The 15,522-nt window shown below is 42.5% G+C and overlaps 1 protein-coding gene across 1 annotated transcript in view; it reads left to right on the forward strand.

Annotated features, from left to right (window-relative positions):
* Window positions 1-15,522, forward strand: part of LOC308081261 (intermembrane lipid transfer protein VPS13A-like) — a 167,121-nt gene that overhangs the window by 21,482 nt on the left and 130,117 nt on the right. The window contains exons 2-4 of the mRNA XM_080457648.1: window positions 11,258-11,301; window positions 11,452-11,494; window positions 12,851-12,949. Of these exons, the coding sequence (XP_080313774.1) occupies window positions 11,258-11,301; window positions 11,452-11,494; window positions 12,851-12,949 (186 nt within the window). The remainder of the gene's footprint in view (window positions 1-11,257; window positions 11,302-11,451; window positions 11,495-12,850; window positions 12,950-15,522) is intronic.

A 15,522-nucleotide genomic window follows, 5' to 3' on the forward strand; every position in this document is an offset into this window, starting at 1 on the left:
TTTTGGGCAGGTCATTATAGGCTAAAAAGAAAAGACAGTTACTGATCTACAAGCTTTCAACATGCTGTGTTGTGAGCTTGTAGATCGGCTTTCCCCCCAAATAATATTGTATTTATTTATTTGATTGTGATGGCTTGTTTTAAAATGTGTAGCGCTGTGGAATAGAGTAGACAATATGGCACACCAGGAGTCCATTATTATATATTTATGGCTAGGCCTCTGTGATTCTGGTAATATTACTCTTCTTTAAAGCACATTTAGCTATTTTCACAGAATTGAGGCAGCTATTAGCAATCATTTCTTTTAGCATTCAGCATTTCTTTTAGTCTTGTTGTCTTCACCTGATGCAATTGTGTGTACAAGTACCATGTGCAATAGGCCTCCTGCAACAGATGTAATGAGCATGTTACTTTACAAGTCACCAAAGTTATTCAAACGCATTTTTATATGTTTCTACATTATAATTAAGAAAATATATAGGCTATATTTAGAAGAAAAAAAAGAAATGTGCCACGGACATAGACATCTTCAACTTCAACTTCAAACAACGTTATTTTCCTTTCGGAACTTCGTTTGTGGTTTGTGGTTAAAACACAACATGCATAACATCACAATACATATATACCCAGGTCACTATAAAAGCACATTAAAAACTGCTACTTAAAAGCTAAAATAATTACGTTGTGGGGGGTGGGGGGGGGCACCAGACCTAGGTGTTCAGCAGTCTGATGGATGTAGGTACAAAGCTATCTGAGCCCCTTTTGGTAAGTGTCGCAGCTCTGTAACGGCGGCCTGAGGGCATCAGTCTGTAATGGATGTGAAGGGGGTGTGTGTTGTCTTCAACTATTTGAGAGGCCTTCTTTACTGTCCGTTTCTTGTGGATGCTGCTGAGTGACTCCTAGTTCTTCCCGATGATCTTACCACTGATCTTAACAACCCTGTCGAGTGGTTTCCGGTTGATGACACGCATCACACCAAACCATGATGTGATGTTGAAAGTCATTATGGATTCCACAAAGGACTTGTAGAAAACCTGCAGGATTGATGGTCGGACCTGTAGCTTCCTCATCTTCCTCAGGAAGAACAGTCGATGTTGGCACTTAGAGTGAATATTCTCAGCGTTGGTCTTAAAGGCGACGTGTCTTGGCATGGACATGTTTGTCCGTGTACGGACATGTTGATGACCCCTGGGTGGGAGGGCACTTGACATCACTGCATCAGGTGAAAAGTGAGACTAAAGCTGGCTGATGGCAGTCAGTTCATTTAAATTATAATTACAAATAATAATTATGATAGTGAAATTATAATTATTTGTCAAATGTTCGTCTTGATAAGCCATAAAGAATCAATAACAAATATTATTGTTTTAATAATTTTGTTTTTGTCTTTTCGGAAAAGGGCACTTTGAGGCAAAAGGGCAGGTGCTCAAACACCAAACCCCCCCCCCCCCCCCCTTCTGCAAGTGCCATCTCTAAAGTCATGGAAAAATAGTTTATGAACAGGTTGAAAAGTATCTTGCTGAAAAAAAACTAATTTACAAATTCCAATCTGGCTTCAGACAATCCCACTCCACTGACACATGCCTTCTCTATTTGACCGACCACATCAAACAAGAGGTGGACCAGGGTAAATACTGCGCCATGGTCATGCTGGACCTCCAAAAGGCTTTTGACACCGTTAATCACTCTATTTTGATTGGTAAGCTAAAAGCAATTGGTTTTGATAGTAGATTGGTGAGCTGGATGCGATCCTATCTGGAGGGGAGGGAACAGGTGGTGGAGGTGAACGGAACCCTGTCCCCCCCCCCCCCCTCATAGTGAGCTGTGGCGTTCCGCAAGGAAGCATACTAGGACCTTTACCGTTCCTAATATGTAAACGACATGACATCAGCTTGTGACTGCAACCTGTTCCTGTTCGCAGAAGTGGATGATAATGTTATCACAAGAAAAGAGGAAGTTACCTACCCAGGTTCCATCTTAGAGGCAAACCTTTCCGGTGATAAAATGTCAATAAGAGTCATCAAAAACGAAAGAACACATTTTTTGTATAGGATTTCCTCTCTAGTCAGTAAGAATACGTTGAGGATTCTAACAGGGGCCCTCATTCAAGGTCACTTTGACTATGCATGCACCTCATGGTACCACAACACCACAAAGGCCTTAAAAACAAGGCTCCAGACATCCCAAAACAAACTCGTAAGGCTACTCCTTGGCCTTACACCTACAACTCATCTAACCCCTGCTCACTTTGCTAGGGTCGGATGGCTCAGGGTAGAGGACAGAGTACAGCAACTTTCAATGGGCCTGCTCTACAAGATACACCATAATTAAAGATACCCATGTACCTGTCAAAGTACTTCAAAAACGTAAATGAAGTCCACAATCCCAACATCAGAGGTAGCTCCACTGATCACGTCCAGCCCAGATTTGGCACAAACAAGGGTCTGAATTTGTTCTCCTGCAATGCAAAACAAAAATGTGGAATTGAGGGCAAAGTCGCATTGACTATTTTGAAGACCAATCCCATTTTTTGTTGTTTAACCCTGTCTTCTACCCTGATCCATCCTAGGGTAGCAAAATGTGTGGGAAAAAGGTGGGTCATGGGCCCCAGGCCGAGAAGCAGTCGAATTAGTTTGTTTTGGGAGGTTTGAAGCTTAGTCTTTAGTGACATTGAGATGTTGGAGTACCAGGAACTGCAAGCATAGTCAAAAAGGGGCTGTATGAGGGCTCTTGAAAGAGTCCTGAGAGCACATTTGTTGACAAAAGAGGAAATTCTGCCCAAAAATCTGGTTCTCTGATTTACTCTTTTGATCACCTTTGTTGCCATGCTTTCACCAGGTATTTGTCAAGAATACAGCCCAAATAGGTAATCTCTTTGCTAGAGATTACTTTGTCATCGACTTTGAACTTATTTTTTGATAGTTTTTCATGACCATCTACCATATGGCCAAGTTTCGTAAAAAGCGTATGCACGGTTCAGCCAGAACTGCGAAAAGTGGCAGAAGAAAAAAGAGGGGAACATTAAGACAGGTCCAGAGCTGAGCTCTGGCCCCGTAATAATGCCAATATCAAAACGGAGCCTTTTGTAGTAGTAGCGAGTAGTGAGCTTGGATGTGGTCAGAGCCATACTAATCTCTCAAGAACAGTTTCTGCACTGCGTTGGAATCTGTCGGGGAGGTTCGTCATAACGTGTGCGCATGGGCGTGCCTTCAGATCAGGAAGCAGGCCGCGCTTTACCCAATCAAATGTAGTGGGCGGGATTCACGTGTCCGTCGATCCTTCCCCCCTCGAAACAAACCGAAACTAATTTAACAATAGCGTCCGCGGAGCAGACAAAACCACGGAAAGATATTCACATTTTAACTTACTCTTTCATCATAGAAACAAGTGGGCTTATAACCAATACGATCCATGTTCTCTGGGAGAAGTGGTGTTAGTGTTCCGTGTAGGAATATTGTTAGTGGGAATGAAAACATAGTCGCACCAACCGGAAGTGATGCGCTGAAGGCATACAACAAACACCGGTTTCCTTGCGCTCTGGCGTTACATTTTCTTCCGCCCAGAGCCAACAGACATAGAACAAACAGCAGAGGGCGCTGTTTTTCATTTTCAGTTGGCGATGGGTTCCCAGATTGGAGCCATACAGACCTAAATGCTGGGGGAGTTTGCTTACCTACAGGGTGGCAATGGTGGTGAAAAAACAGTTAGCCACAAGCAGTTTGTCGGTAATGAGCGAGCCACTTGAAATAATGTTTGTAGATTTGGTTTGAAGTTTGTTGTTGCAGCCTAATTGTTTTAGTGCCTCCCACAGTTTTTGTGGGAGGTTTTTGTTTGCCTCAATGTTCTCATTTGAGAAATTATTTTTGGCATTTATGATCATCTTGTTAACTACGTTACGTAGTTTTCTGCTTTTTTCAAGTAGTTGCTCATTTTTGTTTTTCCTTTACTCGAGTAACTTTTGTTTCTCTGAGTTTTATGGCATTCAAAATGTCCCCCTTCATCCACGGTTCAGTACGTGCTTTGACCCTCACCACTTTTGTGGGCGCTATGCTATCAAGTACAGACAAAATGCAGATTTGAAGCATGACCAGGTCTCCTCAGCCGAGGTGCAATTTAGAACATAGGACCAGTCCATTTTGTTGTTAGAGCTTCGCTAGAGTAGTGCTTCATCTGCAGCTGATTGTGCTGTGACTATAAACTACAGATCTGCGAATTTTACGAGTGCAGAAGATGATATTATGATCACTCAAGTTGCACTCGATGACACCACTCTTTGTGATTCTGGACTGGTCCGATGTCAAAATTAGTTCTATGATTGTCTGGGAAGCAGGGCATACCCGTGTAAATTGCTTTATCGTGTTGTTGCATTATTCCCAAAATTGCTATTTTGCCCATACTGTACATGTTTGGGAAAGCACATAGCGGGTTCTAAAACCACCCGCAATGCCAAATTCGTTTGGTAGAGCGCGCCTGCAATGGACATGTCGGGAGTCGGCCGGGGCGCACAACGGCACAACATTCAAAGGCTCCCTCTCTCTCCTAATTCTCAACAAATCTCTGTGATTCTAATTTCCCTGTAATCAGCAGAAGTGAGAGTGTCAATTCCTTGTGTCAATTGTGTTTATATAAGATGATTGTCTATTCAAAGAAGACAATTTGTGCGTCGCGCAATGCAATGCTCTCCAAATTACACATTTCAGTTTTATTCATCGATTACGCAGGAAATAATGAACTGATTACAATAATATAACATTCTCTCTAATCAGGAACATGTAGTCTATCAAATATGGTTTTATTGAAAGGCAATCAAAGGCTAGAGCCTATGAAGTAAACTTCGGGTATATGGTGTCCAATGTTAAAGCGCCCCAGTGCGCGAGTTCATGTCGGAACATGAGCAGTGTGTTGCCAGAATTTGCGAGAGGAATAAGCAACCAGGTCTTTTAGAATGCCAACCTGTTCTAAAATTGTTTCTGTACTATCTAACTGTATTTGAACCAAAGGGGTTTAAACTCACAGCAGGGGTCTTTTCACAGCTCCTGTTGCTGGCATTAAAGGACGACTTCACCGATTTTCAACCTATCTTCATATAATTGGTCCTCACTAATACTCATGATAAAATGGTACAATTTCTTTCTACTCGGTCTGTGTTTCAGAGGAGGGCTGTGGACAGTTCAGAGTCCCGTCTACCAGTGACATCATCAATGGGGAATCCAAGCTAATAGAAACTGCAGGCTTTCTATTCCTGGAAAGTTGCAATGCAATAAAAGAAGCCATTGTTCTCGTGTTAATACAAATCTAAATAAAAAATGTGAAATCTTGTTGGAAAAAAAAAATCATGCTGGTGTCACTGGTAGACGGGTTTCTGGACTGTCCACAGCCCTCCTATGAGACACAGACCAAGTAGATTATTATTTTACCATTTTATCATGAGTATTAGTGAGGACCAATTATATGAAGATAGGTTGAAAATCGGTGAAGTCGTCCTTTAAGCAACAACTGTTCCACTGTCTATTTACACACTATTCTCTTTCTAGCTGGTTCAGCAATACCATTGATGTTGTCTATAAGTGTAACATGTCTGTACATAGAATATGACCATTCAAAGACAGCATCACTGGTAAAGTGGACACTATAAGAACGATCTGAGACGGGTGCTCAAGAGGCTTCTGTCACGATCTGGTGGTGTGGTGAGGACCCAAATGCAGACTGCCAGGCAGAGTAGTGTTCAAACCCAAGATTGGGATTTTATTACAGACTAACATACAGACAGAGGATGTGACACAAACAATGATCCGACAAGCACTGACTGGGGAACAAGACTAATATACACATGAGGGCTGATTACACATGAGATACAGCTGGAGAAGACAACATAGAACCAGAACAACGAGAACACAACATAGAAATACAACACCTAGACGGGCACAGTCTGAGACTGTGACAGTACCTCCCCCCCACGGGACGACTTCCAGGCGTCCCAGAACCGAAATGGGGGGGGGCAGAGAAGCGGGCCAGAACCTCCGGGGGGGAGAGGGCAGAGACAGGACCGGGGGGGGGGGGGGGGGGGGGTGGGCGGAGCGCTGCCAGGGCTCTGCGCTGAGGGCTTCGGCGCAGAGGGCGCAGGCAGGGCAGGAAGAAGAGGCGCGGGTCGAGGCCGGGATGGCCACCCGGGTCCGGCCGGACAGCGGCAGGGGAAGTCCGGAATGGCAGGCGAGGAACCGGGGCAGAGAAGAGGAGCTCGAGGCAGGACGGCCGCCGGGAACCAGCCGGAAGGCGGCCGGAGAGGCCCGGACGGCAGGCGAGGAGCCGGGACAGAGACAGGGAGGAAGTGGCCAGCAAGGGCTCTCGCACGGCTCATCGTGAAGACGCTCAACGTGGAGCAGAGGGCACATGCTGGTCAATCAGGGAGGACATCAGGGAAGACGGTTAGCCAGGGCTCTGGCGCGGAACATCTTCCAGACGCATCGACGCGGAGCAGAGGGCACAAGCTGAACGTCAGGGTAGGAGAGGACATCTCCACATCAGGGTGGATGGGTAGTAAAGGCTCTGGCACAGTGGAGCAGAGAGCATCTTTAAGTGGCCAGCAAGGGCTCTGGCGCGGGTCATCATTTGGACGCTCGCCGCGGGGCAGAGGGCACATGCTGGTCGGCAGGGCAGGAGGGTAGGTAGGGGTCTCCAGGTCAGAGGAAGGCCAAGGTGTGTGGTGCTGTCCGCTGGGTCCAGTCTGGTCGGATCATTCTGTCACGATCTGGTGGTGTGGTGAGGACCCAAATGCAGACAGCCAGGCAGAGTAGTGTTCAAACCCAAGATTGGGATTTTATTACAGACTAACATACAGACAGAGGATGTGACACAAACAATGATCCGACAAGCACTGACTGGGGAACAAGACTAATATACACATGAGGGCTGATTACACATGAGATACAGCTGGAGAAGACAACATAGAACCTATGTTCTACATTTGCATCTATGTGAGATCAGACATTATTTACGATGTGATCCCAGATATGGATAACAACCCCACTGAATCGGTCTGGGTCAAAATTTTATACCCACATGCAAAACCACTGATAATTGGCGCCATCTACAGACCCCCAGATCAAAATGCTTTTTATGAATTGATTGAGGATCATGTGGCGGGTTTAGGAAACTCTGAGACGGTTCTAATTGGTGATTTTAACACCTGTGTTCTGAAGAAAGACGCAGCTACCTTTAAGTCCCTCAGAAAGTTCTGTGACCTGCACAGCTTTACCCAGCTGATAAAGCATTTTACAAGGGTAGGCATTGCTTCTCAATCAATCATAGACCTAGTGTTGACAACGGACCAATCCAGAATTTCCAAGAGTGGAGTGATTGAGTGTAGTTTAAGTGATCACAATATCATTTTCTGCACTCGGAAGATTCACGGACCTGGAGCTTATTGTCACAGGACAATCAGCTGCAGGTCTATGAAACACTACTCAAGTGATCTTCTAACAACAGCTCTTGGAAAGATGGACTGGTCCCATGTCCTAAATTGCACCTCTGTGGAGGAGTCCTGGTCCTGTTTCAAAAAAGCTTTTTTGTGTGTACTTGATAACATCGCACCCACAAAGGTGGTGAGGGTCAAAGCTAGCACAGAACCTTGGATGAAGGGTGACATTTTGAATGCCATCAAACTCAGGAACAAAAGCTACTCTGAGCTCAGGAAAAACAAAAGTGAGCAGCTACTTGAAAAGTGCAGAAATCTACGAAATGTAGTTACTAAATTGATCAGAAATGCCAAAAAGAATTTCTTAAATGAGAACATAGAGGCAAACAAAAGCCACCCACAAAAACTGTGGGAGGCACTAAAACAATTAGGCTGCAACGGGAAAATTCAGACTAAATCTACAAACATTTGCATTATTTCAAGTGGCTCACTCACTACCGACAAGCAATTGGTAGCGGACTGTTTTAACAGTTTCTTCACCACAGTTGCAACCCAGTTGGTAAGCAAACTCCCTCAGCATTCAGGTCTGTACGGCCCCGACCACATTCAAGCTCACTATGAGAAACTAGGGGCTAAAAAAGATTCCTTTTTTTTCAAACCTGTATTGACTGAGGATGTGCAAAACAAACTCCTCGCCCTACAGCCAAACAAGGCCACCGGCCTTGACAACATCCCCACCAGATTCCTCAGAGACGCAGCGGTCTCCATTGCTCCCATAGTAGCCCACATTACAAACTTATCCATCAGTCAGTGTCACGTCCCACAAGAATTCAAGTTGGCAAGAGTAATCCCTCTATTTAAAAAAGGAAGCAAACTAGACCCTGGCAACTATAGGCCTGTTTCCATCCTTTGTTCCATCTCAAAGGTTATAGAGCGATCAATCCAAGAACAAATCAACAGCTACCTCAGCGAGCGTAAACTGCTGTTTGAATTCCAATCAGGCTTCAGAACATCCCACTCCACTGACACATGCCTACTATATTTGACCGACTACATCAAACGTGAGGTAGACTCGGGCAAATACTGTGGCATGGTCATGCTGGACCTCCAAAAGGCGTTTGACACTGTAAACCACGCAATTCTACTTGATAAGCTGAGGGCGATTGGTTTTGATTGCACATCACTAAATTGGATGAGATCTTACCTGGAGGGTAGAGAACAAGTGGTTGACATCAACGGAACCATGTCCTCATCCCTCCCGGTGAGCTGCGGGGTTCCTCAAGGCAGCATTCTAGGGCCGTTACTGTTCCTTCTATACATTAACGACATGAATGCTGCCTGTAACTGCAAACTGTTCCTGTTCGCTGATGACTCGGCACTCCTGATCTCGGGTGAGGACAAGTTGCAAGTTGAGGAAGCTCTCAGCTCTGAAATCCGTACCTGGCTGACCGATAACAAACTGTCTCTACACCTTGGGAAAACTGAATCCATCCTATTTGGGACCAGACATTCCCTCAGTAAAATGAAGGTAAATGACTTCAAGGTCAAAGTCGATGACACAATCATCACTAGCAAAGAAGAGATTACCTATTTGGGATGTATTCTTGACAAATACCTGACAGGTGAAAGCATGGCAACAAAGGTGGTCAAAGGAGTAAACCAGAGAACCAGATTTATGGGCAGAGTTTCCTCTTTTGTCAACCCTCAGGCCCTCAGGACCCTCTCAGGGGCCCTGATACAGCCCCTTTTTGACTATGCTAGCTCCTCTTGGTACTCCAACACCTCAGTGTCACTGCAGACTAAGCTTCAAACCTCCCAAAACAAACTGATCCGACTACTTCTCGGACTGGGGCCCATGACCCACCTCTCTCCCACTCACTTTGCCAGCCTAGGCTGGCTCAGGGTGGAAGACAGGGTTAAACAACTAAAAATGGGTCTGGTCTTCAAAATTGTAAATGCAGATTTGCCCGATATGCCCCCTATACCCGAATATCTGTATAAATACCTCGGAAAAGTTAGTGACACCCACAGCCACGAAACTAGAGGGAGCGTAAACAACAATCTGGTACCACCCTCCCATAAAACAAACATGGGCAAATTCTCCTTCTATAGCACAGCCACCAAGGAATGGAATAGTCTAACCCCATCCCTCAAAAAATGCAGTTCCCTGGGCTCATTCAAAACAGCCCTAAAAACCCATCTTTCTGGAGGCCGAAAGAGGAGCTAGTACCAGTTTCCCTGTAGACAGACGACCCCACCCCCCTCCTCTTTTTGTACATATTTTGTATTTCCTCATGCTTTTTTTGTATATAATTTTTATTTTTCCATGCTTCCCCCCCCCCCTTTTTTGTACATATATTTTTTAAATGCTTTTTTTGTACATAGTGGTATTTTTTCTGTATTATCTGTATTTTCATGTTGATATTTGAACTGTTTGGTTGCTACTATATATGACTATGAAATTAACTCAAGGACCCCAACGGAAACAAGTCCGCAAGGACTTTTTTGGCCGGACCTTTTAGACAAAAGCATTATAAATGTAACTGTGTTGTTTTACATTCTTTTGCCTAATAAAAATTTCAATCAATCAATCAATCAAAACCAGAACGACTAGAACACAACATAGAAATACAACACCTAGACGGGCACAGTCTGAGACTGTGACAGCTTCTGCCCCGAGGGGCTGTTGGTCAGGCCAGGAGGCCTGGTTATACTGATCTGTGTATGCTGTTTGCTCTGCTGAAATCTTCCTAATAAATGGTCTAAACTTCACCTGACTGGAATATAATATTTCTATAATAGTCTATGAAACAAGCCCAAAAGAAGCGACTATAGCCACATGAGTACTTCAAACCTATAGGCTATATGTCGGCCATTAAACAATGTGCATATTTTTGTTGGATATTTTAAAATAGCCAATTTACAAGCTTACAACCGCAACCCGCAACTACCATTATTTTACAAGCAACTTTACAGAAAAACAAGCCCAACGGGGCTTATAATAAGCAGACCTGGCAACACTGGCAGAGAGGGAGAGGGGATAATGGCTTGCACAGTCTTCTCTTAAAGGGGTAGTTCACCCCCAAAATAACTTTTTTTCTATTGATTACTGACCATCTGGAGCCTTGAATTCATAGATATTTTTTTGTTTTTGTCACATTCCTAAGCCAATAATTTGATTATAATAAATGTGTCCCCATTGATTCCGGTAGGAGACACAAATGCATTTGTGTCTCCTACCGGAATCAATGGGGCTAAATTTATTATAATCAAATAATAAAGGAAGGAATGCGACAAAAACAAATAAATATCCATGAATTCAAGGCTCCATGGGGTGAGTAATCAATAGAAAAAAAGTTATTTGGGGGGTGAACTACCCCTTTAAAGGCAATGGCATCTGGCACGGTGATTGGTTTTATTATTGTAACGTCCAAACCACACCTATGCATAATGTAACAGGTAGTGCAGGTGTTTTGCGGATAAGGCAGGTGTCCCAAAATAGCAACTTTTGCACGGGAACGCCCCTTGCGCACTCCTAAATCCTCAAATAGTGGGTTTAGCCAGTATGGCCTTAAATAGGACCCAGGTCTTTTTCCCTATTTTAGTTGTTGGGTTTGTTAGACCGTGCATACAGAATGGAGTGAGAGAGGGAAATGCATGTGAATTTGTGTTTGTAGCTACAGTAGCCGTTTGATTGAATGCACAATCAATTCTTTGTCATCTGATAGAGCATTTGAAACCTTATATTATACTGTTATAACCAGCCAGACTCTTGACAGCACTGATCTATTTTCCTTGAAGCTATTTGTGAAAATACCCTAAACAAATGCTTCCTGTACCTCAGGTAATGCTGTTCTCAGAAATCTTGAAATCAAGGAAAATGTCTTGGTAAGTTAAAATGAATGATTTACTGTTTGCTTAACAATCTAGGTCTATCAATAATAGATTTCAAATCGTATATATCATGGATTAATAGTAGAATAATGTATACACTTTTACAAATTCATTTGTCAAATTTTGTTTTTCTTCTTGTTTCAGAGTCAACTTGACATTCCTTTTAAAGTTAGAGCGGGACACATAGGTGAGTTTCTGGTATAGCACTTTGCTGCACTTTGCTTTTACCACAGCATGCCTTGACTGTTAGTCCATGAGCCAGACAAGATTTCATTATTGAAAGAGTGGGCAAAACCATACCTATATTAAATTGTTTATAGGGTCAATATAAGTAAATAAATATATGATGACCTTTCCACAGGAGCAGCTTTTTCATATTTATCACACATTTTGTTATTTTCCCCATACGTACATGACAGGTGAAAAAATTACAACATTTAAAAAATAGTTATCATAATGAAACTTCCCCAGTTGATTACTTACATGAAGACAATGATTTATAGTTTTTCAAGTTTTTTGAAATTGTATATTTAAATATGCAAATTAGGCATTTAGTCCATGAGCCAGAGCCCCAAAATTTAGCCAGATATTGAATATTCCCTCGTTAAAAACCTTTGACTCCAACATCTTAAAGGTAGGGTAAGTGATTTTCTTTGGTTGAAATAAGTGTTACATAGCTCTATATTCTGATAGTACTCATTGCTATAGAGTGTTTGTTCAGTAAAAGGAGTCTCCTTGTCTCTCCAGCTCTTTATAAAACAGAAAATGCATTTTCGCTTCAGTTTCAGTTTCATTTCCAATTTTATCCAGTCAGGATAGTGAACTCAATCAGGATATAGATTAAACAAGTGAAAGTGATTACACTAAGAAATGAGCAGGCAAAATTGGAACTGGAACACTATAAAAATGAAGCTTAAAAATTGGTACTTTCTCCTGATTGGCTGAGATTTTGACACCTACCGGAAAATGTATTTTCTGTTTATTAAAGAGCTGGAGAGACGGGGAGACTCCTGTTACTGAACAAACACTCTATAGCAATGATTACTATCAGAATATAGTGCTTTAACCTTTTAACAAAATACTTTTTGTTTTAACCCAAAACTATCACTTACCCTACCTTAACAAAATGAAATAAGAATGTTGACTCTGGCTTTGTCCAATGTTCCAATGTTGATTCTGGAAAGTTATGCAAATTCGGGCATATTTTCCTAATTCCTAATTTGCATATTTAAATATACAATTTCAGAAAACTTGTAGTACGATAAATCATTGTCTTCATGTAAGTAATCAACTGAGGAAGTTTCAGTATGATAACTATTTTTTTTATTTTTTTATTTTTTTCACCCGTCATGTACGTATGGGGAAAATAACAAAATGTGTGATAAATATGAAAAAGCTGCTCCTGTGGAAAGGTTACCATATTATGTTACTTATATTGACCCTATAACCAATTTAATATAGGTATGGTTTTGCCCACTCTTTCGATAATCATTGCTCAATTTTAGGGCTCTGGCTCATGGACTATGTGTGTTTGTCTCAATAGGACAGCTAGAGCTGAAGATCTCATGGAAAGACATCTTCACCACATCTACTGTGGAGGCCACACTGGATGATGTCTATCTGCTCATAGTCCCCACAGCCAGTGAGATCATTTTATATGGCTTAAAACTGTTAAGTAGCCTACAGTTGTGTTTACATCTAGTAGTAGTGTAATAACAACAACAACAACACTGTGCTTCTGTGTCCAACACGGAAGAGAAAGTAGTTGATTCATGGGGCCTGTGACGTGTTGAATATGAAGATGCATTGGATATGGTATCCATAGCAATACGCATTGCTCCAGCAAAGTAGGTGGTAAACACAGAAGTACACGCTTTTGACCTATTTATAATTTGATATAATTTGATATAATTTGGAATAGACTAAGTGCAGTTAGTATACAGTTTTACTCATGTCAAAGAGCATATTATGTAAACCTTTATAGCTCAGGTAGGGATGTTCGATATGAACTTATGTATAAAAAGTTAACTAATGCCAGGTATAAGCAGGCAGTGCGTTTTGTGGGAAAGCATGAGCAAACTAGACGCGTCGCAATTCAGGGCAATTGCAGAGTGTGGTTGCACCGACGCTAGTCGCGGGTCGCTGCCGCCGGGACTCGAGGAATACGCTGGGAGGAATACCGTCGGAGGCTGTGCCAATTACATTGTCACGTAACTCCTGAGATCACTTGCGTTTCATTTTGAAAGGATTGATCCCCCCAAAATAAGGTTTTTGCATCAAACGGTTACATTTTGAGCATTTGTGGCGCCCCCTATGGATCAAAGTGGAAATTATTTTAGGGATTTGTTGAGTAAACCACACTTGACATGTGATTCAAATTTGGGATTGACTGGACGTTTCGTTCGTGATTTGTGGCCTTTTTTGTAAAACGGGCCCCTTCCGCTAACTTTGGAAGCCATTTACGGACGAACGGTATGGACTATCAAAATTCTGTTTCGGTCCAGATTATCGCATGGGCCCAGAGATCATGTGTACCGATTTTTGTGAAATTTGGACAAAATATATGGGAGGAGAAGCTAAAAGTGTGTTTTGAAGAAAATTCAAAATGGCTGAAAATCTATCCTAACGCAAATGGGCGTGGCCTATATGGGGAGTTGCGTCTTGACCCAAGGAATCTAGGGAAAAATAAATCTTCATTTTACGACCTACGGTTCAAGAGTTATAGGCCAAAACGTAAAGGGGGCTGTTATAGCGCCACCATGTGGCCGATTAGTGTAATAATTTTTTCAATAATTTTGGACTAAATTATAAACCTACCCTCCAAATCTGGTAACTCTACCTTTTACGGTTTCTGAGAAAAAAATACTTGAATTTGAGTTTTTTCACTTTTTCATTGAAGTGGATGGGGAAATTTAATGCACTAATAAATCAATATCAATAAAACTATGCAACCAATCTCTTAGCAAAATACAAGCGCACGATTCCCGGTGAAGCCGGTCATTTTGACATATAGCACTAAATTGGGAAAAATAAACTGTGGGAGGAGAGACGGTCTAAACTAAAGTTTATCTCCAGTATGAATAACTAGACGCGTCGCAATTCAGGGCAATTGCAGAGTGTGGTTGCACCGACGCTAGTCGCGGGTCGCTGCCGCCGGGACTCGAGGAATACGCTGGGAGGAATACCGTCGGAAGCTGTGCCAATTACATTGTCACGTAACTCCTGAGATCACTTGCGTTTCATTTTGAGAGGATTGATCCCCCCCAAAATAAGGTTTTTGCATCAAACGGTTACATTTTGAGCATTTGTGGCGCCCCATATCGATCAAAGTGGAAATGCTTTGGGGGATTTGTTGAGTAAACCACCCTCGACATGTGATTCAAATTTGGGATTGACCGGACGTTTCGTTCGTGATTTGTAGCATTTTTGGTAAAACGGGCCCCTCCCACTAACTTTGGAAGCCATTTACGGACGAACGGTAAGGACTATCAAAATGCCGTTTGGATATGTTTATCGCATGGGCCCAGAGATCATGTGTACCGATTTTTGTTAAATTTGGACAAAATATATGGGAGGAGGAGCTAAAAGTGTGTTTTGAAGAAAATTCAAAATGGCGGAAAATCTATCCTGACGCAAATGGGCGTGGCCTATATGGGGAGATGCGTAGTGACCCAAGGAATCCAGGGAAAAAGACATTTTGATTTTACGACCTACGGTTCAAGAGTTATAGGCCAAAAGGTAAAGGGCGCTGTTATAGCGCCACCATGTGGCCGATTAGTGTAATTCTTTTATTAATAATTTTGCAATAAACTATTAACCTCCCCTCCAAGTCTTGTAACTCTAGCCCTTACGGTTTCTGAGAAAAAAATACTTGAATGGGAGTTTTTGCAATTCCCATTAAAGTGGATGGGGAAATTTAATGCACTAATAAATAAATATAAATTAAACTATGTAACCAATCTCTTAGCAAAATGATAGCACACGATTCCCGTTGAGGCCGGTCATTTTGACATATGGCACTAAATTGGGAAAAATAAACTGTGGGAGGAGATGCGGTCTAAAGTATTGTTTATCTACATCGAAACTTTATCTATAACAATAGTCTGGTTGCCCATTCGGGCAACCACACTAACTAGACGCGTCGCAATTATGGGAAATTGCAAAGTGTGGTTGCGCCGTCGCCGGTCACAGGTTGCCGCCGCCCGGACTTGAGGA

This window comes from Gymnoscopelus braueri (genome assembly GCF_963280865.1).
Source record: "Gymnoscopelus braueri genome assembly, contig: SCAFFOLD_130, whole genome shotgun sequence".
Lineage (NCBI taxonomy): Eukaryota > Metazoa > Chordata > Actinopteri > Myctophiformes > Myctophidae > Gymnoscopelus > Gymnoscopelus braueri.